At 43.8% G+C, this 24,672-nt stretch overlaps 1 protein-coding gene across 1 annotated transcript in view; it reads right to left on the bottom strand.

The window, feature by feature from the left end:
• NEK11 (NIMA related kinase 11) overlaps positions 1–24,284 on the bottom strand; it is a 284,450-nt gene extending 260,166 nt beyond the window's left edge. Inside the window, exon 1 of the mRNA XM_040433921.1 lies at positions 24,103–24,284. Coding sequence (XP_040289855.1) covers positions 24,103–24,284 — 182 coding nt within the window. The remainder of the gene's footprint in view (positions 1–24,102) is intronic.
• Positions 24,285–24,672: the final 388 nt, after the last annotated feature.

Raw genomic sequence — 24,672 nt, 5'->3', positions numbered from 1 at the left:
ATAGATACGAGATAGATAGATAGATAGATAGATAGATAGATAGATAGATAGATAGATACGAGATAGATAGATAGATAGATGGATGGTTGAATGGTGACAGTTAGAAGATATATAGATAAATAATTAGGAGATAGATAGATAGATAGATAGATAGATAGATAGATAGATAGATAGATAGACAGATAGACAGACAGATAGATAGATAGATAGATAGATAGATAGATAGATATGAGATAGATAGATAGATAGATAGATAGATAGATAGATAGGAGATGGATAGATAATAGATAGAGGATAGATAGATAAAAGATATAGAACATCTCTTGAAAATCATTGATCAGTTGTCAAACTACAGATGACGGGTTACGTGACCAGACCTGTAGGGGGTCCTTTGTACCGCATTGTTATTCCAATTTGTTTGTACTGTTAGCGTTATTATACAGGATTATTGTTATTTGGTTTTATGGGACCACAACATGATAATCAAAGCCACATAAAAGACATATACAGTACAATGTCTGGCCTTACTCATCTTACTCCCAAGGACAGAAAACATGGCTCAAAAGCTACGTAATAGTTAGTCTTGTAGCATCTTTCTCTATTTAGCATTATTTTTTATCTATTTTGCTCGCTTATATGACATATTCCGCAGCGCTTTACAGACATTATAATAACTCACTGTCCCCAATGGGGCTCACAATCTAAGCTCCCTATCAGTATGTCTGCAGTGTGGGAGGAAACCAGAGAACCTGGAGGAGACCCAAGCAAATACGGGTAGAACATACAAACTCCATGCAGATGTTGACCTTGGTCGGATTCCACCCTAGGAACCCAGCGCTGCGAGGCACCAGTGCTAACCACTGAGCCGTTTACACTTTTGTTATATTGAAGAGAACGCATGTTCAATTATTGATGAACCGTCCCCATTCACTTCAATAGGACAGCTCTTTCCCATTCAAGTGAATACTACAGAACCGCTCCACTGAAGTGAATGGGGACGGAGGAGCTGTAATTACACTGCTCGCTGTGCAATGTCTCGGCGAGCAGGTAAACAGAGAAGAGAACACAGCGCTTGTACAAGCACTGCGGTCTCTTCAAATAGCTGATCAGCGGGGGTACCGGCAGTCCAAAGATAAGTCATCAATATAACAAAAGAGAACAACCCCTTTAACCACCTTAATGTACCCGTACGTCACAGTGGTTGGGGCAATGTATGGAGTGGGTAGTGATGTCGCGAACATAAAATTTTCAGTTCGCGAACAGCGAACGAGAACTTCCGCAAATGTTCGCGAACTGGCGAACCGGGCGAACCGCCATAGACTTCAATAGACAGGCGAATTTTAAAACCCACAGGGACTCTTTCTGGCCACAATAGTGATGAGAAAGTTGTTTCAAGGGGTCTAACACCTGGACTGTGGCATGCCGGAGGGGGATCTATGGCAAAACTCCCATGGAAAATTACGTAGTGGACGCAGAGTCGGGTTTTAATCCATAAAGGGCATAAATCAACTAACATTCCTAAATTGTTTTAGGAATAACGTGCTTTAAAACATCCAGTGTGTGTATACGATCAGGTATGATGTTGTATCGATCAGGTAGTGTAAGGGTTACGCCCGCATCACAGACATTGACAGACCAAACTCCCCTTTTAATGCACCGCAAACAGTTCATTTGCACAACCGCAAACTCCCCATTTGCACAAGGTTGGATACCAAGCTAGCCACGTCCCGGTGATGTCATTGAAGGTTTCTTCCTCCACCCAGCCACGTACAACACCAAGGGTCCCCGAAAGGTCAATTGAATTGATTTTTCGAACGGGGAGATGGTTAAAAAAACGCTGGCTCCCTCCCCTTTGTTTTTATCCACGGTGACTGCGTCTGCGCCGTGCAATTTACTGTCACACCCGATATGAGTGGTATTTTCTGTAGTACTATTCTCATCAGTTTAATCCCTCTAACGTCCCCAATCTGGGTGCCATTTATTGAATAGATTTTTCGAACGGGGAGATGGTATCAGTGGTTGGCACTGGCAGTGGGCACACTACAGTCAGTAGAAGCGGGCCTGACACACACTGGCAGCAGGCAAGCAACTGAAATTACACTAAAGTGTAAAAATTAAATGCCTTATTTATCGGCAAGCTACTGTGCCACCCGGTATGAGTGGTTGGCACTGGCAGTGGGCACACTACAGTCAGTGGAAGAGGGCCTGACACACACTGGCAGCAGGCAAGCAACTGAATTTAGACTACTGTCTAAAAATTAAATGCCTTATTTATCGGCAAGCTACTGTGCCACCCGGTATCAGTGGTTGGCACTGGCAGTGGGCACACTACAGTCAGTGGAAGCGGGCCTGACACACACTGGCAGCAGGCAAGCAACTGAATTTAGACTACTGTCTAAAAATTAAATGCCTTATTTATCGGCAAGCTACTGTGCCACCCGGTATCAGTGGTTGGCACTGGCAGTGGGCACACTACAGTCAGTTGAAGTCGGCCTGACACACACTAGCAGCAGGCAAGCAGCTGAAATTACACTAAAGTGTAAAAATTAAATGCCTTTTTTATGCAAAGTCCTGTGCCAGCCGGTATGAGTGGTGGGCACTGGCAGTGGGCACACTACAGTCAGTGGAAGTCAGCCTGACACACACTGGCAGGCAACTAACCTTAGATTAAAGTGTAAAAATTAAGTGCCTATTTTTTAAGCAAAGTCCTGTGCCACTCGGTATGACAGGGGTGGGCACTGGCAGTGGGCACACTACAGTCAGTTGAAGTCGGCCTGACACACACTAGCAGCAGGCAAGCAGCTGAAATTACATTAAAGTGTAAAAATTAAATGCCTTTTTTAAGCAAAGTCCTGTGCCAGCCGGTATGAGTGGTGGGCACTGGCAGTGGGCACACTACAGTCAGTGGAAGTCAGCCTGACACACACTGGCAGGCAACTAACCTTAGATTAAAGTGTAAAAATTAAGTGCCTATTTTTTAAGCAAAGTCCTGTGCCACTCGGGATGACAGGGGTGGGCACTGGCAGTGGGCACACTACAGTCAGTTGAAGTCGGCCTGACACACACTGGCAGGCAACTAACCTTAGATTAAAGTGTAAAAATGAAGTGCCTTTTTTTTAAGCAAAGTCCTGTGCCAGCCGGTATGAGTGGTGGGCACTGGCAGTGGGCACACTACAGTCAGTGGAAGTCAGCCTGACACACACTGGCAGGCAACTAACCTTAGATTAAAGTGTAAAAATTAAGTGCCTATTTTTTAAGCAAAGTCCTGTGCCACTCGGGATGACAGGGGTGGGCACTGGCAGTGGGCACACTACAGTCAGTTGAAGTCGGCCTGACACACACTGGCAGGCAACTAACCTTAGATTAAAGTGTAAAAATGAAGTGCCTTTTTTTTAAGCAAAGTCCTGTGCCACACGGGATGACAGGGGTGGGCACTGGCAGTGGGCACACTACAGTCAGTTGAAGTCGGCCTGACACACACTAGCAGCAGGCAAGCAGCTGAAATTACACTAAAGTGTAAAAATTAAATGCCTTTTTTATGCAAAGTCCTGTGCCAGCCGGTATGAGTGGTGGGCACTGGCAGTGGGCACACTACAGTCAGTGGAAGTCAGCCTGACACACACTGGCAGGCAACTAACCTTAGATTAAAGTGTAAAAATTAAGTGCCTTTTTTTAAGCAAAGTCCTGTGCCACACGGAATGACAGGGGTGAGCACTGGCAGTGGGCACACTACAGTCTGTGGGCCTGCAGCTCCTCACACACAGGCAGGCCAGGCAACTGCAATATGTATATAAAGGAAAAAAAAAAAGCAGACTAATGTTGCAGCCCTAAAAAGGGCTTTTTGGGGTGCTGTCAGGACGCTGTCCTTACAGCAGAGATCAGATGAGTCTTTCAGGACTGGAGTGGACACTGAATTCACTAGCCTAGCTATCGATTTCCCAATTAAATCAGCAGCAGTTACAGTCTCCCTCCTCTCACTAAGACTGCAGCTTCAGAATGAATCTAAAATGGATGCTGTGCAGGAGGTGGGAGGGTCTGGGAGGGAGGGTATGCTGCTGATTGGCTGGAATGTGTCTGCTGACTGTGAGGTACAGGGTCAAAGTTTGCTCAATGATGATGTATAGGGGGCGGACCGAACATCGCATGTGTTCGCCCGGCAGAGGCGAACGCGAACAAGCTATGTTCGCCGGGAACTGTTCGCCGTCGGATAGTTCGGGCCATCTCTAGGAGTGGGCTGCTGCAGTGAGCCCGCTCCATACACGGCGGGTGCCAGCTGTATCATACAGCTGGCACCCGTCCACAATGATGGGGAATGGCGATCCTGCCGAACCCCATCATTTAACCCCTCAGGTGCGGCGATCAACACTGATTGTGACACCTGTGAGCACAGTGCAGCAGGAGCATGTGAAAATCCTGTTCACCATAACAGATCTCTATTAGGTTGAATAGTACAAGGGTTCTAGACCCTAAGGGGGCTAATAGTTATTAAATGAAAACTAAAAAAAAAAACTAAAACATTAAAATAGTAAAAGTGTAAATCACCCCCTTTTCCCTATTTTACTTATATTAACAATAAAAAAATAAACATATCAGATATTGCTGCATCAGAAAATTTCTGAACTATTAAAATATATTTTTTTAAATTCCTGTGCAGTGAACGCCGTAACGAAAAAAAAAAATAAGAAAAACACATGATTTGCCATTTTTTAGCCACTCCCCCTCCCCAAAAAAAAATTAAATAACAGTGATTAAAAAGTTGTACAAAACGGTACTAGTTCGTCCTGCAAAAAACAAGCCCTCATACTGCTTTGTGGATAGACATATTAAAAAGTTATGGCTGTCAGAAAAGGTTTTTATTTTTTAAAAGTAGTAAAAAAAAAACTATACAAGTTTGGGATCGCTGTATTCGTAACGTCGTGATGTCAAAACATCAAAAAACAGGTTTTTTTTGTTTTGTTTTTTCAATTTAACCCCACAAAGAACTTCTTTCCTGTTTTCCAATAACAGACATGGTAAATGAAATGGTGCTCCTAAAAAATACAACTTATCATGTAAAAATAAGCCCTCTTATAGCGATATGAATTGAAAATTAAAAAAGTTATGGCTATTGGATCGTGGGAAGAAGAAAAAATTAAAATGCAAAACCAAAAATGGGCCTGGTACTTAAAGGGGTTATCCCATGACTAATGTAAAAAATGAAAATCAGACATCATATAGTACATGACAGTCTCTAACAAAGATAGAACCAGCCCTGGACCTCACATGGATCCAGAGATCTCCCCATTCATTGCTCTGCTAGATTTATATCAAGCTGACAGCTCAAGGGGAGTGTCTACTCTGCTGCAGCTAAGGGGGCGTGTCTCTGATCTCCCTATCACAGCTCAGGAGGCAGTTGAAGGATGAAACTGAGCATGTGCGGCCTTCTCAGTTAGCAGGTTAAAGAAATAAGAAAAGAAACAAACAGCAGGTGGCGCTATACAGATACATTTTATTGAATAACTCAGTGGCTATGCTAAATTTTTAATTGCATGCAATTACAAAAGCATTCAGATCCAGGTGCTGGTTTGAAAACTGTAGAATATTCCTTGTGAGACAACCCTCTTAAGGGGTTAAATTCTAGTGGATTAAACAAAGCAAACCATAAAAACAAAAAAAACATAAAATATTTTGGACGGAAACAGGCACCATGATGTACGAATATTAAAAAGAACAATTTTAAAGGGAAGTTTAAGAAACATACAATATTGGGAGCGATGGGAAGGATCCAGATTTCTTTGCATGTGTTCAGTTATTTTCCCTGACTCAATGTAGAAACATGTTGTTACTTTCAAAGGAGACGCATCAAACCTGACATTTTAGTCAAAGCAGTGTTTGTCTTATGATCATGAAGTTCTTGTCTGCCACTTTTGTGATCCCAAATTCATAGGCTGCCTTAGACATTTACTGATGATTAGAGAGTTGAGAAGAGCTTTGAACGCTGGTGGACTGACTGTTCTCCAGGGCTCGTACCTAGGCATATATTTCTAGGCATTTCCGAACAGCTAAGCACCTGCTCAATATTTCACCAGAAGCGAGAGTCGGAAATAAGAGCGCTCATCTGGACCGCCTGTCCTAGCTATTGTGTGGGTGCAGGTATTACTTGCCGAAGATGCAGTATAGCTATGAAATCAGAATACATTGGAAGAGTTTGTATTGCTGTTACAAGAAGGTTTAACCCCGATCAATACTAGGACCGGGGCAAATATGAGCAGCTGGAACAGTGGGGCAAATGGCATGGCCCAGAGCAGGAGGGGGCATGTGAGAGTACTGCTGCCTGCCCCGTTGCTGTCTTTAGGTCCTGTGTAGGGGTAGTCAACCTCTGGCACTCGAGCTGTTGTGAAACTACAACTCCCAGCATGCATATTTGCTCTGCTCTTCTAAGAACTCACAAAGAAATGAATGGAGCATGCTGGGAATTGAATGGAGCATGCTGGGAGTGCCGAAGGTTGCTGATATCTGTCCTACACAGAGCACCACGTACGTCACTGGCAAGAAGTCCCCATCCCCCACAGTTCACTGAATGTATCATCAAGGATAACACCATTTTTAAAGGGGTTGTCTGGGTTCACAGTTGAACCCGGCCATATCCCCGTCTTCACCCCTTTGGCCCCCCGGATATGAGCATAAGAGCATTTCATTCATTTATGGAGTTCCGGTGACGTACCGGGCTCTCCATAGGGACTGCTAGGCAGAGGCTTTCGCCCAGCAGTGAGCCCGGTGACGTCACAGGCACTAATGGGCAGGCTTTAGCGCTGCCCTAGCCTGTAAAACAGCTAGGGCAGCGCTAAAGCCCGCCCATAAGAGCCGGTGACGTCACTGAGAACACTGCTGGGCGGAAGCCCACCTAGCAGTGTGCCAAAATAAACAAAAAAAACCCTTGTCCTGCGCAATAAAGCTCATGCTCATATCGAGGGGGCGGGTGAAGATGGGGATATGTCCGGGTTTAGTTCTGAACCCAGACAACCCTTTTAACTACACATGGAGGACATTTATTCTGGCTCTATGTCAGTTTTATGGCGTGGAAAGTTTCAAATTTTGTCGTAGAATTGTGATTTAGCTTTTCTCCTACACTCTTGCCACTTTCACAAAAAGTTGGTGAGAAATGGGTAGGACCTCCGCAGTCTGACTCATTTAACAAGATGTGCACCAGAAAACTTGAGTTCCTGACTGGAGTAAATTTCAGTTCCGGCGAACAGACAGCAGAAGATGCGACAAATGTATTTGTGACAAATTGGTGGGATCTTCCTCCAGAGGAGTTTTTACTGTGAAACACTGGTCTTTAGTAAATGACCCCCACAGGCTTTAGTCAGTATGGATAATAGAAGGATGGACAAGTGTCCTAAATGTTTAGCTGGGACAGTAGGCCTGATTCATCTGGACCCTTAATAGATTTAGGAGAAAGCCACAGCCTCTTCAGATAGCTGATCGTCAATGGTCCCAGGAGTCGAATCCCCACTGATCTGATATTGATGACCTATCTTGTGGAGAAGTCATCAATATTTAACACCCAGAAACCCTATTTTATAGTAATTTACTGGATTGTAACCTAGGTTCCATCATTCAAGAACGGAGCAGATGAATCAGGTCATACAGTACATTTTATAAAGCTATGATTTTAGAGAAAAACATAGAGTTAACTAACTTTTCCAGCTGTGGAACCCATGGATTGAAAGCCAAAGTCCAATTTTTAGGAGGCTGATATGTTTCAGAATGTAATTTAATATGGTTTTGTTGATTTATTGTCCACTTTTTATACATTATTAATTAATTAAACTCCGTTTTCTCTTCCTGACTTTTCCTCTCTTGGGTTGGGGTGGATGGTTTGAGGATGATATAACATACAAGTGTAGTATGTTTTTCAGATGTGCTGTTTCTTTTGCATGCAAAATATTCCAGTAAAAAATGAAATAAATGAAGGCCTACATTTCATAAGACTGGCACTTAAAAAAAAGTTGGAAAGCGAAGTCTATTTGCACCAAAATTGTTCCATCTTCTGGCTTTAGTATTAATAAAACGGTCTAATATTTTAAGTCACGCCCCCTCCTGGTTAACCACGCCCACTTTTCCAACTGTTGGCGAGCACGTCGTAAGGGTCCTTTTACACGGGCTGATTATCGGGGTGAGCATTTGTAGAAAAGCCTGTTCCCAATAAGTGGCCTGCGATCACCCTATCAACGAGCAACTGCCCGTCCATCAGGGGATCCTATCCTTCGGCCGGCTTCAAAAATCATTATTCTTGTACAGCAGACCGCGCTGGGTAAGCAATGATCAGCAGGAACAATGATTTTCTATGGTGACAAGCAATTGCTGTATCGATCGCTTGTTCCCACACAGCGGAGGTGATTGCGGCGTGTAAATGTGGCCCTCATCTCCGCTGATGATCTGGCAGTTCTCGGGAACATCTGGTTCATTCCTGATAATTGCTTGAAACATCAGTCCGTGTAAAAGAACCTTAAAACGTGTTGTTGTTGTTTTTTGCACAATTTAAGCCAAAAAACGGACCCAAAGCTGCTGGTACATTCCCCCCTCCCCCCTCCCAAAGTGTTTACACTTGGAATAACAGATAACTGAGAGCTGCGATAGGCATTATGGCAGCTAAAGCCTACAGTGTTCACTGTCAGCGAACCCCCTTATATATTCCAAGCTTTATTAAGGTAACAGAACATCATTTTGGACTACGTAAGGTAATACAAAGTCTCTGAGGGAGAGGGAGGAGAACCTAACAGTATTCAGTAATGGTACAATACTGCACCCTAGTGGCAAAACTACAAACTGACATAGCTCTCTTGTAATAGCGTAGTTTTTATTAAGTTCATAAAATACAACAGGAGGTATAAAGTAATGTTTGTATGATTTAATATACAGGTGAAACCCGAAAAATTGGAATATCGTGCAAAGTTCAATTATTTCAGTAATGCAACTTAAAAGGTGAAACTAACATATGAGATAGACTCGTTACATGCAAAGTAAGATATTTCAATCCTTTATTTGTTATAATTTGAATGAATATGGCTTACAGCTTATGAAACCCCAAAGTCACAATTTTGAGGTACCCTTTGCTCAGGGGGTATGGATTAATTAGCTGACTAGAGTGTGACACTTTGAGCCTAGAATATTGAACCTTTTCACAAAATTCTAATTTTAAGCTGCATTAATGCAATTCCTTTTAATTTGCATTACTGAAATAAATGGACTTTTGCAGGATATTCTAATTCTTCGAGTTTCACCTGTATATATTGGGCCCGTGATCACTGAAAAATGCATGTAATGGTTGGACATGCTAGTTTCCTCAATGTAATGGAAAACCAAAGTTGTCACAGACACAGTATTAGTGATTTTTTAAATGTGACAAATTTTGTCGCTGGGGGCGGGGCCAGCAGGTCCGGGATTTTTATCTTCTTTTACACCAGTTTTCTGTCATACAAGAAGGTTGAAATCTACACCATCTCCGAGCTGCCATAGGGTTGAGTTTAGGCGTACAGACTGCCTAATTTATGACGAGGTGTGCGCATTTTCAGGTTCATCCTCCGACAATGTAGGGGAGATCATAGACTGGAGTAAAACGCTGCTCTATGATAAATTCTCCCCGTGCTTTTATAAACGACATCATTATTAACTATTCATCAAACTGGTGTACAGTAGAACTGGCTTAGTTGCCCATAGCAACAAATCAGATTCCTCCTTTCATTTTCCAAAGGAGCTGTCAAAAATGAAAGGTGTAATCTGATTGGTTGCTATGGGCAACTAAGCCAGTTCTACTGTACACCAGTTTGATGAATGACCCCCATATGTCTTTTTAAAATTGTGATTCATGTTTCAACTATGTTTAAAAATCTAATTAAAAATGTGGCCATAGACATGTACAGTGTGAAGCATCAGAATCACAGTAATCAAATACTTGGATATCGGAGGAGTTTTTACTGTACATTTCTAATCAAGTTCATACAAATTGGATTTCTTAAAAAATCTGCCTATTTGAGCAGTGAAGGGCTGGACCTGCTACGGAAGAGACCCACCCCTTGATTGACAGATTTCTGACCCTGTCAATCTAGTGGCTGCGTAGTAGTGGTGCAGGCGCCGAGCTCCCCTGCTGCTACCAGAGCAACGCAAATACCAACTCTGCATGCGCTGCTATATTTCCAAGTGCACCCAAATGGAAATGGCGCATGCACAGTAAGCCTCATGCTGCTACTCGAGCAATGGCACAGGTGCGAGATTGCCAGGGCCAGGCAAGATGTCTGGTCCTGTCAATCAAGGGGCTGAGAGGAGTCTGTTCGGCAGCAGGGCCAGCCCCTCCCTGTTCAATGAGACTGATTATTGAACAAATTTAACTCGAATGAATCAGTTCTCTCATCATTATATATTTCTTATTTTAACTTTAATCTTTCTTAGAAGTGTTCCTGTAATAAGCGGAGTCTGCCTTGACAGGACTTCCAGCAATTATCTGTAAATCGCGGAAGAAGCGGGCAGTTAAACCTGTATTAAACCTGCCGATGATTGCTAACGAGCAGATTAAAAAAATCATCGTTTGCAGGCAGCAGATTGCGGTGTGTAATCACGTTCTGCTGCCGACAAACCACTATATAGCATAGGTACAAGTGATGGTATAACAATTGTGCCTTCCCATACTGTGGAGGAGATTTCTGCATGCAATAGCAGCGGTCTCTTCAGCTATTAAGCAGGCGAATCCCGTTCTTTCCAACTATCACCGGCAGAATCGGGCTGTCTAATACAGCCTTTAGGCTGGGTTCGCACGGGCGAGATTTCCGTGCGGGTGCAATGCGTGAGGTGAACCCATTGCACCCGCACTGAATCCGGACCCATTCATTTCTATGGGGCTGTGCACATGAGCGGTGATTTTCACGCATCACTTGTGCGTTGCATGAAAATCGCAGCATGCTCTATTATGTGCGTTTTTCACGCAACGCAAGCCCCATAGAAGTGAATGGGGCTGCGTGAAAATCGCAAGCATCCGCAAACAAGTGCGGATGCGGTGCGATTTTCACGTATGGTTGCTAAGATGAAAGTCTATTCACTGTATTATTTTCCCTTATAACATGGTTATAAAGGAAAATAATAGCATTCTTTAATACAGAATGCTTAGTAGAAGGTCAATTGAGGGTTACAAAAAAAAAAAATATTAACTCACCTCCTCCACTTGATCGCGTAGTTGTGATGTCTTCTTACTTCTTTAATCATGAGCTGCCGGTTAAAGGACCTGTGGTGACGTCACATCACACGGTCCAATCACATGGTCCATCACCGTGGTGATGGACCATGTGAGGAGCTCATTGACGTCACCACAGGTCCTTTGACAAGTCCTGAAGAAAGAACAGGAGACTGGCAGCTATGCGATCAATTGGAGGAGGTGAGTTATTATTATTATTTTTTTTTAACCCTCAATTGACCTTTTACTAAGCATTCTGTATTCAGAATGCTATTATTTTCCCTTATAAAAATGCTATAAGGGAAAATAATTACATCTACACAACACCGAACCCCAACCTGAACTTCAGTGAAGAAGTTCGGGTCTGGGTACCACATTCAGTTTTTTATCACGCGCTTGCAAAACGCATTGCACCCGCGTGATAAAAACTTAACAACGGAACGCAATCGCAGTCAAAACTGACTGCAATTGGGTACCTATTCGCGCGGGTTTGCCGCAATGCACCCGGGACGCATCCCGAGCCAAAACGTGACGCCCATGTGAACCCAGCCTAACGCCTCTTTCACACAAGCGTGACGGATTAGGTCCGGATGCGTTCAGTGAAACTCGCACCATTTTGCAAGCAAGTTCAGTCAGTTTTATCTGCAATGGCGTTCAGTTGTTCAGTTTTTTCCGCGCGGGTGCAATGCGTTTTGATGCGTTTTTCACGTGCGTGATAAAAAACTGAAGGTTTACAAACAACATCTCCTAGCAACCATCAGTGAAAAACACATTGCACCCACACTTGCTTCCGGATGCAATGCGTTTTTCACTGAAGCCCCATTCACTTCTATGGGGCCAGGGCTGTGTGAAAAACGCAGAATATAGAACATGCTGTGCTTTTCATGCAACGCAGAACTATGTGTGAAAAAAAGAGCTACTACAGCGGAAATTAAGGATTACACAGCACCCATAAACTAGGAGGAATAACAGAGGACAAGCACAACATTACAGTTAACATACAAAGAAGATTCTCCAGAATTTTGAGGGGATTACAAGTTTTTACTAAAACAGACGAGCTAATATATCCTCTTCAGAATGCTCTAACAGGGTTTTCTAAGGCTTTTTACACATTACATCTTAAGTGTCCGTTTACCATATGGACCGGGAAAGAATCCATTAAATGGACTGATAAAACAAGATGCCAGTGAGTGGCACATAGGTGCCCATGTTAACAATATGTGGTATACTGTGCATGCGGCCAACACATACAGCACAGAGCAGACATGAGACTACAGGGCTAGGTGAGTGTCACGTTCGAGTGTGGGAGGGAAACACCGCACTAAACATAGTAGAGAAAGGGGTGAGGGAATAAGGCCTGGAAACTAGGGAAAGGAGATGGACACCTCCTAGTAAAACCCTAATCAAAGTCCTGACTAACTACCAGTATAAACAGACCCCAGATGTAGGTGAGTTCATATACAGGAATACCTAGAGTCCTAACTAGCCCTATAGGACCCTAGTACTAATGTCAGGACTGAGACAACCTATTCCTCCAAAAGGAAGGATGAACAGGAGTCTCCCTCAGGCCTTAATACAAATGACAGGGAAATGCAACACACAAAATAACCCAAACAAAATACAAAAGGGAAAGGAAACACTTAACTTCAAGTGGCTATGGCAGCACCAGGAACTCAACCGAGATCCACACACCAGCTATCTACAACTCCAACAGAAGCTATAAATTACATAGCATAGTGGGAGAAACAACAATAAATAGAGAAGGTAAAATGTCCATAATAGCCACACCTGGGGAAAGAAGGTGTGGCAAGCACCAGAAACAAAACAGACGTCATTTGATCCAAACGGAAAACATGTCAGATCAAACCACGTGTTGCCAGTCTCACCGATCTCCTGCAAACTGTTGTGGGAATGTCCGTGACAGCGAGTGGAGGATTCTAATGCATGGCCCTGTCAACCATCCATGAGAACAGCGACTTCACTTTGGCACACCAAAAGTCTTGGACCCCTCATTGTTGCACTTAAAGGAGTTAACCCATGACTAATGTAAAAAATGAAAATCAGACATCATATAGTACATGACAATCTCTTTCTAACAAAGCTAGATCCAGCCTTGTACCCCACATGGATCCAGAGATCTCCCTATTCATTGCTCTGCTAGATTTATATCAAGCTGGCAACTCAGGAGGCGTGTCTTTTCTGCTGGAGCTCTCTCCCTATCACAGCTGAGGAGGCGTGTCTTTCCTAAGCAGCTCTCTCTCCCTATCACAGCTAAGGAGGCGTGTCTCAGCTCTCCCTATCACAGCTAAGGAGGCAGTTGACGGATGAAACTGAGCATGTGCGGCCATCTCAGTGAGCAGGTCAGAGAAATAAAAAAAATAAAAAAATAGCAGGTGGCGGTATATGGATACATTGTATTAATTAACTCAGTGGCTATGCTAAATTTTTAATTACAAGCAACTACAAAAGTATTCAGATTCAGGTGCTGGTTTAAAAACAGTAGAATATTTTTCGTGGGACAACCTCTTTAATAGCTCATTTACATATTAAATCAAAAGTATTTTTCTCAAGAATGCAGAAAAGGCGAGCAAAAAGAAAGGTACCGTTTAATTACAAATCAGCAAACCCTACCAGGCATTATGGTTGGTTTTATAGCAAATCTCCTGCTGACAGATGTCCTTTAAACTCTACATTAGAGGGGCTATTTGTCAAGTAATGATGGTATCATATATACTGGCGGCGTAAGATACCATATGCCACAATAAAACAAGTAAAGAACATAAGCACAACCTTGGAAAATGAGATTAATGATGCCTGAATATAACCTGGAGATCAAACATTTCTATTTTAACTGATGAATCACCAAAAATGCAAGTTTCTAATTACATGTAGAATGGGCACAGATGTTGTCGTTCCATGCCCCCGGAAAATATCATGTACATTTGGTAAATTAGAAGTGATCTTTCATGAAACAATCTCATTTTAATGTAGTGTTGACACATAATAGAAAGGAATACACACGGCATAGAGCAGAAGGGCAACCAAGGCAAGGCCTTGGGCTTCATGACTCTAGAAAGCATCCAGGCTGGGTTAGCTAAGCCACATGGCTCAAACTAGAGGTAATATCACCGAGCGCTGGCACTGTGATGACACTTACAGAGGTTGTGCGCTAAAGGTTGTAATATACAGTACACTCTAGGATTGTCCTGTATGGTGGAAAACGATGAAACACAGAAAGCTCTCCATGATGTAAAACCTACGACGGGCTAAGCAGTCGGAGTTGCGCATGGACAGGCAGGGTGGGATCCTCTCCTTTATTAGATGCGGCCGCTGCTCTACTCATTTGTACTGGTCAGTGCCCGTTAGATTCCTGGTGAAAGTTTCCCATATGGTAGAGAAGCTGGCTGTTTTCTGAGTAAAGTCTTGGGAAAGGTACTAAGCTATAAAATGAAGAGAAACTTTAACCCGTCCGTAATGATGTTACTCTGTTTGACCGCTATACTGAAATCTGATTGTTACTGGCAGTGGCACCTCATTTTATTTCACCCTGTGGCCCACACCTATTGCATATCCTGTGGATGACTAGGATATGCCAGCGCTTTATGATCTGGGAGACTTAATGTTCCAGCCCCTTCCCAGTCTTTCACTACAGAGTGATGCCCTGACCACCTGCTGTGCAGTCAAGCCAATAGGGCCAGCTGCAGTTTCTGAACAGATGGGTGGCATGGAGCACCAATGTGCAGGGAAAAACTGTGAAGAGGCCATAGGCCATAGAATCTCATTTATTTGAGAGATTAAAGGTTCGGATATGAGCTCTCTACTTGCCGTACAAAATACCGGAACCCCTGAATCCCAGCTCAAACATAAACAGATATCGACTACAACAATTCATTAGTGCTGTATTCTGTGAGAAAGGTATTGTTAGGTCTTCACCAAACACGGGACACAAAGGAACCTGTAATCCTGGTTTAGTTGACAGCTGACCCCAGTGTGAAGCACCAAGAACTCAGGCTAAAGGCCTAGTCAGAACAGGCTGAGTATATGCGTTTACCAGATAGCAATTCCAATATCGGGGCAGGCTGGGTACGTGCGTAGTCCAGGTGGCAGTTCCAAGGTTGGGTGAAGGAGCAGAATAAGTACACAGGCAAGGTTCAATACACGGTCAGAGAAGAGAGCACACCTTCGCTGGTTACTAGAGACTAGAAAACATCAAAGCTCAGTCAAAGGGTTGGATCCACAGCCCAGATAACGAGGGAGACTGGGCAGCAACTTAGTAAGCAGCTGGACAGGGAGCAAAATGGAAGGATTACCTCTAGTAGTGCTGAAAGGAAGTTCACTGCCCATTAGTCTGAATACACACAGGGAGAGTGGAACAACACCCGCGTCTGCCCGCGACAACAGGACAGAGGCAGACAAGGGCTGCCAGCAGGGCCGGGCCGACACAGAGGCTGGGGAGGCTCCAGCCTCAGGGCGCAGGCTGGGGTGGGCGGAAAAACAAACCTCTTTTCTTTTTTTTTCATCACTTACTTGCCAGCAGCGCAGCGCTGCCAGGCGCCCTCCCTAGCCAGTGTTCACTCTAAGCTGCGCTTGTAGATAGGAGCAGGAGGCTGCTGATTGGCCAGTATCAGCTAGCTGCCCTGCCATTGGTCCATCCTTTCACACCCCCTTCTCTCTGGAGCTGAACACAGCAGGAGGCAGGCGTTCTCACAGTGCATCATGTGACCATGAAGGAGCATGTGACCAGTGACGTCACAGACCTCCTTCTAACAAATCCATTCTAGCATCTACCCAGCATGTATGGCAGGACTCTGCTGAGCAAAGACCATGTGCCCAGGTGAGGTGACCACAGAAGTGCCCTGGCATCTGTCTGCTGCTGGAAGCTCAATGTGGAGCTTTATGAATGTAAAAACTAATACCCAAGAGGCTAAACAAAACCCTGCTTGTCTGCTTCTGACCCTAATCTTAACACATAACGTTCATTTGATTGCAATTTACTCTAACACCTAAAGGGATTTGTTTAAAGCCTGCTGTTTCTTTAGATGACCTTCTGTTGATAGTAGTGTTAATAGAGTCTCAAAGGTCTGTAAAAATAGGGTAACTGCTTTTATAGACCCTTGAGACTCTATTAACACTACTATAAACATAAGGTCATCTAGAGAAAGAGCAAGTTTTTTAAATTCTTTTTTTCCTTTAGGTGTTAAAACATAACTTATTTGATTGCTTGAACACCTAAAGGAAATCAAATTAAAAACCTGCTGTGTCTCAAGATGACCTTATGTCGATAGCAGTGGTAAGAGAGTCTGAAAGGTCTATAGAAGCAGTTACCCTATTTTTACAGACCTTTGAGGCTCTATTAACACTACTATCAGCATAAGGTCATCTAGAGACACAGCAGGTTTTTAAAAAGATTTTTCCTTTAGGTGTTACAGCAATCAAATGAAAGTTATGTTTTAACACCTAACGTAAAAACATAATTAAAAAAACCTGCTGTTTCTCTAAATGACCTGATGTTGATAGTAGTGTTAATAGAGTCTCAAAGGTTTGTAAAAATAGTGTACCTGATTCTATAGACCTTTGAGACTCTATTACCATGACTTTTAGCATAAGATCGTCTGGAGAAACATCAGGTTTTAAAAAAAATTAATTTTTCTTTAGGTGTTAGAGCAATCAAATGGAGGGGGAGAAATGTGACATGGGTGAGGATGGGGTTACGTGATGGGCCGGAGACAATGTCTGTAGTCTGTCTGTGCCATGGACGGGGAGAAATATGACATGGAGGGCTGATGGCTGACATGGGGGTCTGATCTGAGGCATTGGGGCTGTGCCAGTGAGCTGAGGTCTAATTAACATTGGGGGTCTGATGGCTGGTCTGACCTGAGGTGGAATGAAAAATATTGTTTCCTATTATCCTCCTCTAAAACCTAGGTGCGTCTTATGGGACGAACCTACATTTTGGCGCATCCCCCCTTCCCCCAGGTGAGCTGAAGGGGAAGGGGGGGTCGGGGACGCCAAAATGTAAGTTCGCTTGTGTTGGTAAAAAACCTTGCACCGGCCCTGGGCGCAGGCAAGGGGGGGGGGGGGGGGGGGCGCACTTGGGCAGCTCAGCCTCTGTTGGTGGTGGACCTTGTCCCAGCCCTGGCTGCCAGCCTGAGGCTACTTTCACACTAGCGTTTCTGGGTCCGCCTGTGAGATCCGTTTCAGGGCTCTCACAAGCGGCCCAAAACGGATCAGTTCAGCCCCAATGCAATCCGGTCAGAATGCATCAGTTTGCCTCCGTTCAGCCTCCATTCCTCTCTGGAGGCGGACACCAAACACTGCTTGCAGCGTTTTGATGTCTGCCTGACGTTGCGGAGCCAAACGGATCCGTCCTGACATACAATGTAAGTCAATAGGGACGGATCCGTTTTCACTGACACAATATGGTGCAATTAAAAACGGATCCGCCTCCCATTGACTTTCAATGTAAGTCAAAACTGATCCGTTTGCATTATCATGAAAAAAATATATATATATATAATTTATTTTATTTTTTGTTCGTGGTAATGCAAACGGATCCGTTCTGAACGGATACAAGCGTTTGCATTATAGGTGCGGATCCGTCTGTGCAGATACCAGACGGATCCGCACCTAACGCAGGTGTGAAAGTAGCCTTACATGTTGGTGTATGCCATAATTACACAAAAATTTGCACATTTTTAAGCCTCTTGTGGTTGGGGTTTCAGAGAATCCAACAGTTTTACTGCAATTTGCAAATGAAATTGGTGTTAATTATAGCCCCAATCTACACCTGCTTTCAGCAAGTGCAGATCTCAACATCTGGAGCATGGAGAGACAAAGAACTGCCTTTACTAAAGGGCCTATGCCTCTTAATACGTTTGGCGCATTTTACTCCTACATACTGTACTTTCAATAAAGTAATTCCGTAAATCTCCTCCACAGACTGGTCTCTAGAAGGCTTCCATGGGACTGACGTATTGACGAGCGAAGGCTTCCATGGGACTGACGTATTGACAACCTTTTTATAAGTCATCAGTGTGGTGGGGCTCTGACTCATGCTACTCTCACCGATTAGCTGTTTTGTAGTAATTTTGGCACTGAGAAACAGGCACTGGAACTACACCGCTCTGTCCTCTGTGTAGTTGACAAAGGTGGTCGCTACAGTGCTGCTCCCTTACAGTGACTGTAGGCACCTCTGCTGACCTCCTATGGATAGTCGAAAATAGTACAGAAACACCAGCATCTCTTTTTCTCCAGTCTTTATTAGACTTCCATCAACTGTACAAAACATTCTCCAACATTTCAGCCTATTACAAGCTTTTTTGGCTTGAAAAAGGACTGAAATAAGCCAAAATATTGCTGATTTTCTTGTATATGTGGTGGGAATCTAATAAAGATGAGAGTAATGGATATGTTGGTGTTTCTCTACAATTTTGAGTATGGATTTTGGTGGAATGGACCTTTCCACTATGATGTTTGGTTGCATTCCATGATGACTTGAGGGACATTGGTGCTGTCTTCAGTTGTTTTGTCTACTATCCTAAGGATAGGTCATCAATACTTCAGTCTTGGAGAACCTCTAGAATAGTGCAACAAGCTGCAGTGACTGAGAAGAATCATCTCTGAAGTAGCACTTTAGAAGCTAGAGTAGAGAGGTCATAAGAAGAGGTGAGGGGCCACAGTCAGTGGTGTAGCTTTAAGCTCCTGGGCCCCAATGCAAAATTTGTAACAGGGCCCCCACCTACCATGTACCATACAGAAGTCGTGTTATGGTATTTGACCCCACAGATTGGCCAGTTTCTCAGAAGGCACTAACCTTCGAGGACAACAGATCAAAGTAAGTCAGATTCTGATCTGCAGAGAAACCCCCAAAACTGCATACATCTTCTGTAGTTGTGTATTCATTTATGATGCAAACCATAACAAACCCCATGTATTAGCTAGAGAAATCTGAATACACTGACTGTATGAATCATTAGTGCATAATGCATTATGGATCACTGGGGAAACCAAATCAAATGCTTTGAAGACATTGAAGCACTAGAATTACTGGCGGTGGTGTATTAGCTTCCTATTCTTTATTCAGGATTACACTCCTGGGGCTGACAGGGTGCAGTCATCTGGCAGTGTCAGTATAGTTCATTCTCATATTTCACAATGTATTCTTTCCACCAGTCATTAATTGTTTGTGGCGTCTCAATTTTTCACACATATTTTACATGAGCTTAGTTTTCTAATACCTAGAGAATTCGGACCAACCAATCACTTTGTTTAATTGGCATTTCAATCAAGCGCCTGGCTGAAGTCAACAATACTGAAGTAGAACATGACGGAACATGTAGACTTCTTGTGTCTAATGATAGAAACGGTCAGAAATCTTCTTTACCCTCCAGAATCACAATTTTTAAAGCTTGGAACTGACAAAAGCTTCACTGATCTGGTACAATATATACAGGAACTAGAAAATAAAATGCACATGAAACACCCACTTTTGTTATATAACGATCCATTAAATATTGCAGTGTTCACACTGCTCACTTGAGCCGTCACAATGAGTTGACAATTCTTATGCTCTTCAACTCATCTACCAGTTTTCTGTATAGATTGGGACAGGAAGAGCAGAGTCATCTCGTTATCATTAGTGCATGGGTAAATTAATGACAGCTTTATTGTACGGCTGGTGGACTAGATAAGGCAGGACAGCTGCTCTATAATATAGACAGGTAAGACTCTGTATGCATCTTCCCTGTCACTCCCTGTTTCTGGGGAAGGGGACTACATTCCATCACTTCCTGAAGACAGTACTGATCTATTCCATGGGTACTCAAGTACTTTTTGTAAAGGTCCACATACCTGGGTCTGCTGTAGGATGAAGCGGAGATGCAAAAAAAATGAAAGGAGGGACAGCACTAGTGGCGCGTAGCCCTACATCAATTTTTTCTACAATAAGCCCCACCTCTAATCCCACTTATCCCCTTTCTACCGACCACACCGTGTGATCCTTTGGTGTTTTCACACAGTAAGATGCTTCTTAGTGCCTCACCACACAATATGATGTCCCTAAGTGCCCCCTCATAGTAGGATCATCGCTTAGGTGTCCCTCACACAGAATGAGGCCCCCTTTAATGCCCCAAGAACAAAGTGATGTTCCCTAAGTGCCCCCTCACACAGTATGATGTACCCTTAAATGCTCCCCTCAGAGACTGATGCCTCCACCCAGTATCATATCCATTTAAATGCCACCCACACTGTTTTATGCCCCCACACAATGTTTTGCTCACTTAAGTGGCTCCCACACAGTATGATGTCCCCTTGAATGGCGCTCAACACTGGGTAAGGCCCTCTAAGTGTCCAACACAGAGTATGATGTCCCCTTAAGTGTCCCCCACACAGTATGATACCCCATTAAGGGACACCCACACAGTGTTGCCCCTTCATGTGCGCCCACAAAGAGTGATGCCCCCTTAGGTAGCCCCCCACACACTGTGATGCCCCCTCTCCTAGATTATGCTCCCTTAGATGGCACCCACAGAGTGATGCCCCCCAATAGTTATGCACCCTTTAGAGTCCCCCACACACTTATGCCCCCTAGATGTCCCCCACCTAGTTATGCCCCTTAGATGTCCCCCACCTAGTTATGCACCCTTTAGTGGCTCCTTCACAGTTATTCCCCCTTAGATTTCTGAGTCTGTCCTTGGCTCATAATAGGGCCACACACCTAGCAACTTCTCTGCCAAAGATGCTATAGTTCAATTATTGCATTTTTATAAAATCATATTAAGTAAATATAGCTCTCAATTTAGATAGTTTGGTTATTTATAATAGTTAATAAAGAGAAGACGTTACAAAATTATTATACAATTTAAATCAATATTACAATATGAAAATCATATTGAGAAAAGTATATGAAAATATCTTAAGGTCCATTCACACATCTGTAGTGTATTGCGGATCCGCAATACACCCAGCCGGCACCCCCATAGAACTGCCTATTCTTGTCCGAATAGGACATATTCTATTTTTTTCCGGAGCCGCGGACCGGAAAATCGCGGCATGCTCCGAAAATGTGGATGCGGACAGCACCATTCCTGCCCTACAGAGAATGAATGGGTCCGCACCCGTTCCGCAATTTGCGGAACAGGATGCGGAACCATTCTACGGACGTGTGAATGGACCCTAAGGTGTTTTCCAGAACTTATACACTGAAGGTCTGTCCTCGGGATAGGTCATCAATGTCAGATCGGTGGGGGTCTGAAACCTGTCACTGCTCCGATCAGCATAGGGTTCTGTCCACTGTGTAGTGGCCGAAAAGGGGTAGTAGAAAATCCCTTTAAAATGCTGTGTAACAGTGTGCTATTTTTTGGTGACCAGTAAGAGTGCAGATACAACAATTGGAGCCGTTTGAGTCGCACAATTAATGTTTTTTTTTTGCCTCGGGCTAACTCTGTGTTAAAGGGGTTGTCCAGCTAGATAAAAGGTGCCCAGGAAATTAAAATTGTGCACTTACTAATATACATTGCATAGCACTGGTGGCTTGATATCAGGCTACTAGCAGTGGTCCCACTTCCTGTTTGGTTCCAACTGAGAAAAGGAAGTGCCCCCCACTAGTGTTGGCATGTGACGCTATTGATGTGTCTCTCATGGCGGATGCAGAGACAGAGAAGGGAGCTGGCTTAGCTATTGCACTGAGCCATATAGCCAGTCCCCATCAAGCCACTTTCTCTGTGTCAGACCCAAACCAAAAGAATGGGTAAAACAGTGCTCTTATTGGTACATCAGTGCACCTATTCTACACAATGTAAGTGAACAAAATTTCCTGGGCATTAGAAGAACTTTTTATCTGGCCTGAAAACTCTTTTAAACCCCTACTTCTACCTGTTTTAGAGATTAAATGGGTTGACCGCTTTATAAGGAAATCACTTAAATGGCCATACAGTTATTTCACCTGAGATGCTATTAAGAATTCCTCCAACTGCCAATCCACTGGCTACATAACTAGTGCAGAGCCACGGTTACCCCATCCATCTTCTAAGTGTCATCTAAGGTGTTAAACGGCCAAGATCAGAGGTTTCCTTGAGCCTGGCAATTACACAAGCTCCTATGCCCACGTGATTATCATGACATATCTGTACATCGTGAAGCCTTACAGGGGGTTTTCCCATGAAAAATATTCTACAGTTTTCAAACCAGCTCCTGGATCTGAATACTTCTGTAATTGCATGTAATAAAAAATTTTGCATAGCCACTGACTTATTCAGTAAAATATATCTGTATACCGCCACCTGCTGTTTTGTTTTTTTTCTTATTTCTTTATCCCGCTCACTGAGAAGGCCGCACATGCTCAGTTTCATCCTTTAACTGCCTCCTGAGCTGTGATTAGGAGAGAGTTGCAGCACAACAGACACCCCCCCTGACCTGTGATAGGGAGAGCATGGACACACCCCCTGAGCTGTGATAGGGAGAGCATGGACACACCCCCTGAGCTGTGATAGGGAGGGCATGGACACGCCCCCTGAGCTGTGATAGGGAGAGCATGGACACACACCCTGAGCTGCAACAGAAAAGACACTCCCCTTGAGTTTTCAGCTTGATATAAATCTAGCAGAGCAATGAATGGGGAGCTCCCTGGTTCAATGCTAGGTCACTAGCTGCTTTAGGACATGTCACCACTGAGGCCAGTCATTGGCTGCAGCGGCACAAATGACCCCACCCAGAAGTTTTCAGGCTGGAGACCAGACGATTGCGAACGGAACCAGGGAGCCAGAACGGTGCGGCGGGGAGCAGGAAAGTATGATTTTTTTTCACTAGGTAAAACACCTAGAGTTAGAAAAAGCCTAATGGCTAGACAACGCCTTTAGTGTATGGTGATTCATGATGTACAGATAGGTCATGATACATTAAGGAGTTAATGTTTACTTAAAGGGAACCTGTCATCAACTTTATGCTGCCCATATTAACGGCAGCATAAAGTAGAGACAGGCGAGTTGTTTTCAGTTAAAAGTAAGTGGTTACTGAGAACCAACATCACAATCATTGCAGACTGGGCCTGGAAAAGAGTCCCGGCCACCTGAGAAGAGTCCTGGTTATTCATGAATTCCTGTTCTTCCTGCCACCTGCTGATGTCTGACAGTGCAGGAGATTATGTATAACCAGGACTCTTCTCAGGTAGATGTGACTCTTTTCAAGGCCTGGGCTGCAATGATTATGATGCTGGTTCTCAGCAACCACTTACTTTTATGAGTGACACACCGCTGAAATCACCATTTCTGTCACTATTTTAGGGTACTTTCACACTTGCGGCAGAGTGATCCGGCAAGCAGTTCCGTCGCCGGAATCACAATCTGCATGCAACCGGACAGCATTTGTAGATGGATCCGGATGCGGATCCGTCTCACAAATGCATTGCAAGAACGGATCCGTCTGTCCATTTGTCATACGGACAAACGGATCCATTTCTATTTTTTTCCCACATTTTTACTGGTCTGCGCATTCGCACACCGGAAGGACGGATCCGGCATTCAGGAAGTGTTCAGTTTTCTGGCCGGAGATAAAACGGTAGCATGCTGCGGTATTATCTTCGTCCTGATCAGTCAAAAAGACTGAACTGAAGACATCCTGATGCATCCTGAACGGATTTCTCTCCATTCAGAATGCATGGGGATGAAACTGATCAGTTCTTTTCCGGTATAGAGCCCCTAGGACGGAACTCAGCGCCGGAAAAGAATAACGCTAGTGTGAAAGTACCCTTATGCTGCCCTCAGTGAGTTCAGCATAAAGTTGATGACAGGTTCCCTTTAAAATCTAAAGTTACACCGTCCGGTTGTACAAATAGTAGCTAAGTGATTGTTTCTCCAGCGGATTACAGTATGTGTGAGAAGCTCCATGTATCATTTACTTACAGTTTTTCTTCCTCTTTTGCCTTCTTGTCTAACACGAGATAAACTGTGCCAAAACTTCCTCTGCCGAGCTGCTGCTGTATCAAATATCTCTTTGCAATTAAGGTGTCTGTGCAGGCGGAGAAGGGTCGAGCTTCATTTCTCCCCTGAGATTCCTTGTAGTTTGGCATTACAGCAAGTTTCATCCAATCTTTTTAGAAAATTCTAAGTGTGCAGTCCATAATTTCCAAGGTTTTCAGGAGACTGGAGAAGCACAAAGAAAATATATAAAAAAAATGTACATAATGGCATGTGACCATATAGGGATCATATTAGAAATGTTTACAGAATGGCATGTGACAATAGTAGGCACCAGATAGGGCTCATCTTAAAAAAGTTTACAGAATGGCATGTGACCATAGTAGTCACCTGATAGCAGGCGTAACTACCATAGCGGCAGACCATGTGACTGCTAGGGGGCCCATGGTAAGAGAGGGCCCAGTTTTATTATCTCCTCTTATATTGGGGGTGAAAACTTGGTCAGGACTCCACCCTCTAAAGGAACAACTTTTAGCAAACGAGGCAGTGGACAAA

This window comes from Bufo bufo, chromosome 5, assembly GCF_905171765.1.
Source record: "Bufo bufo chromosome 5, aBufBuf1.1, whole genome shotgun sequence".
NCBI classification, from domain to species: domain Eukaryota; kingdom Metazoa; phylum Chordata; class Amphibia; order Anura; family Bufonidae; genus Bufo; species Bufo bufo.
This window is presented reverse-complemented; position numbering and strand designations above follow the sequence as displayed.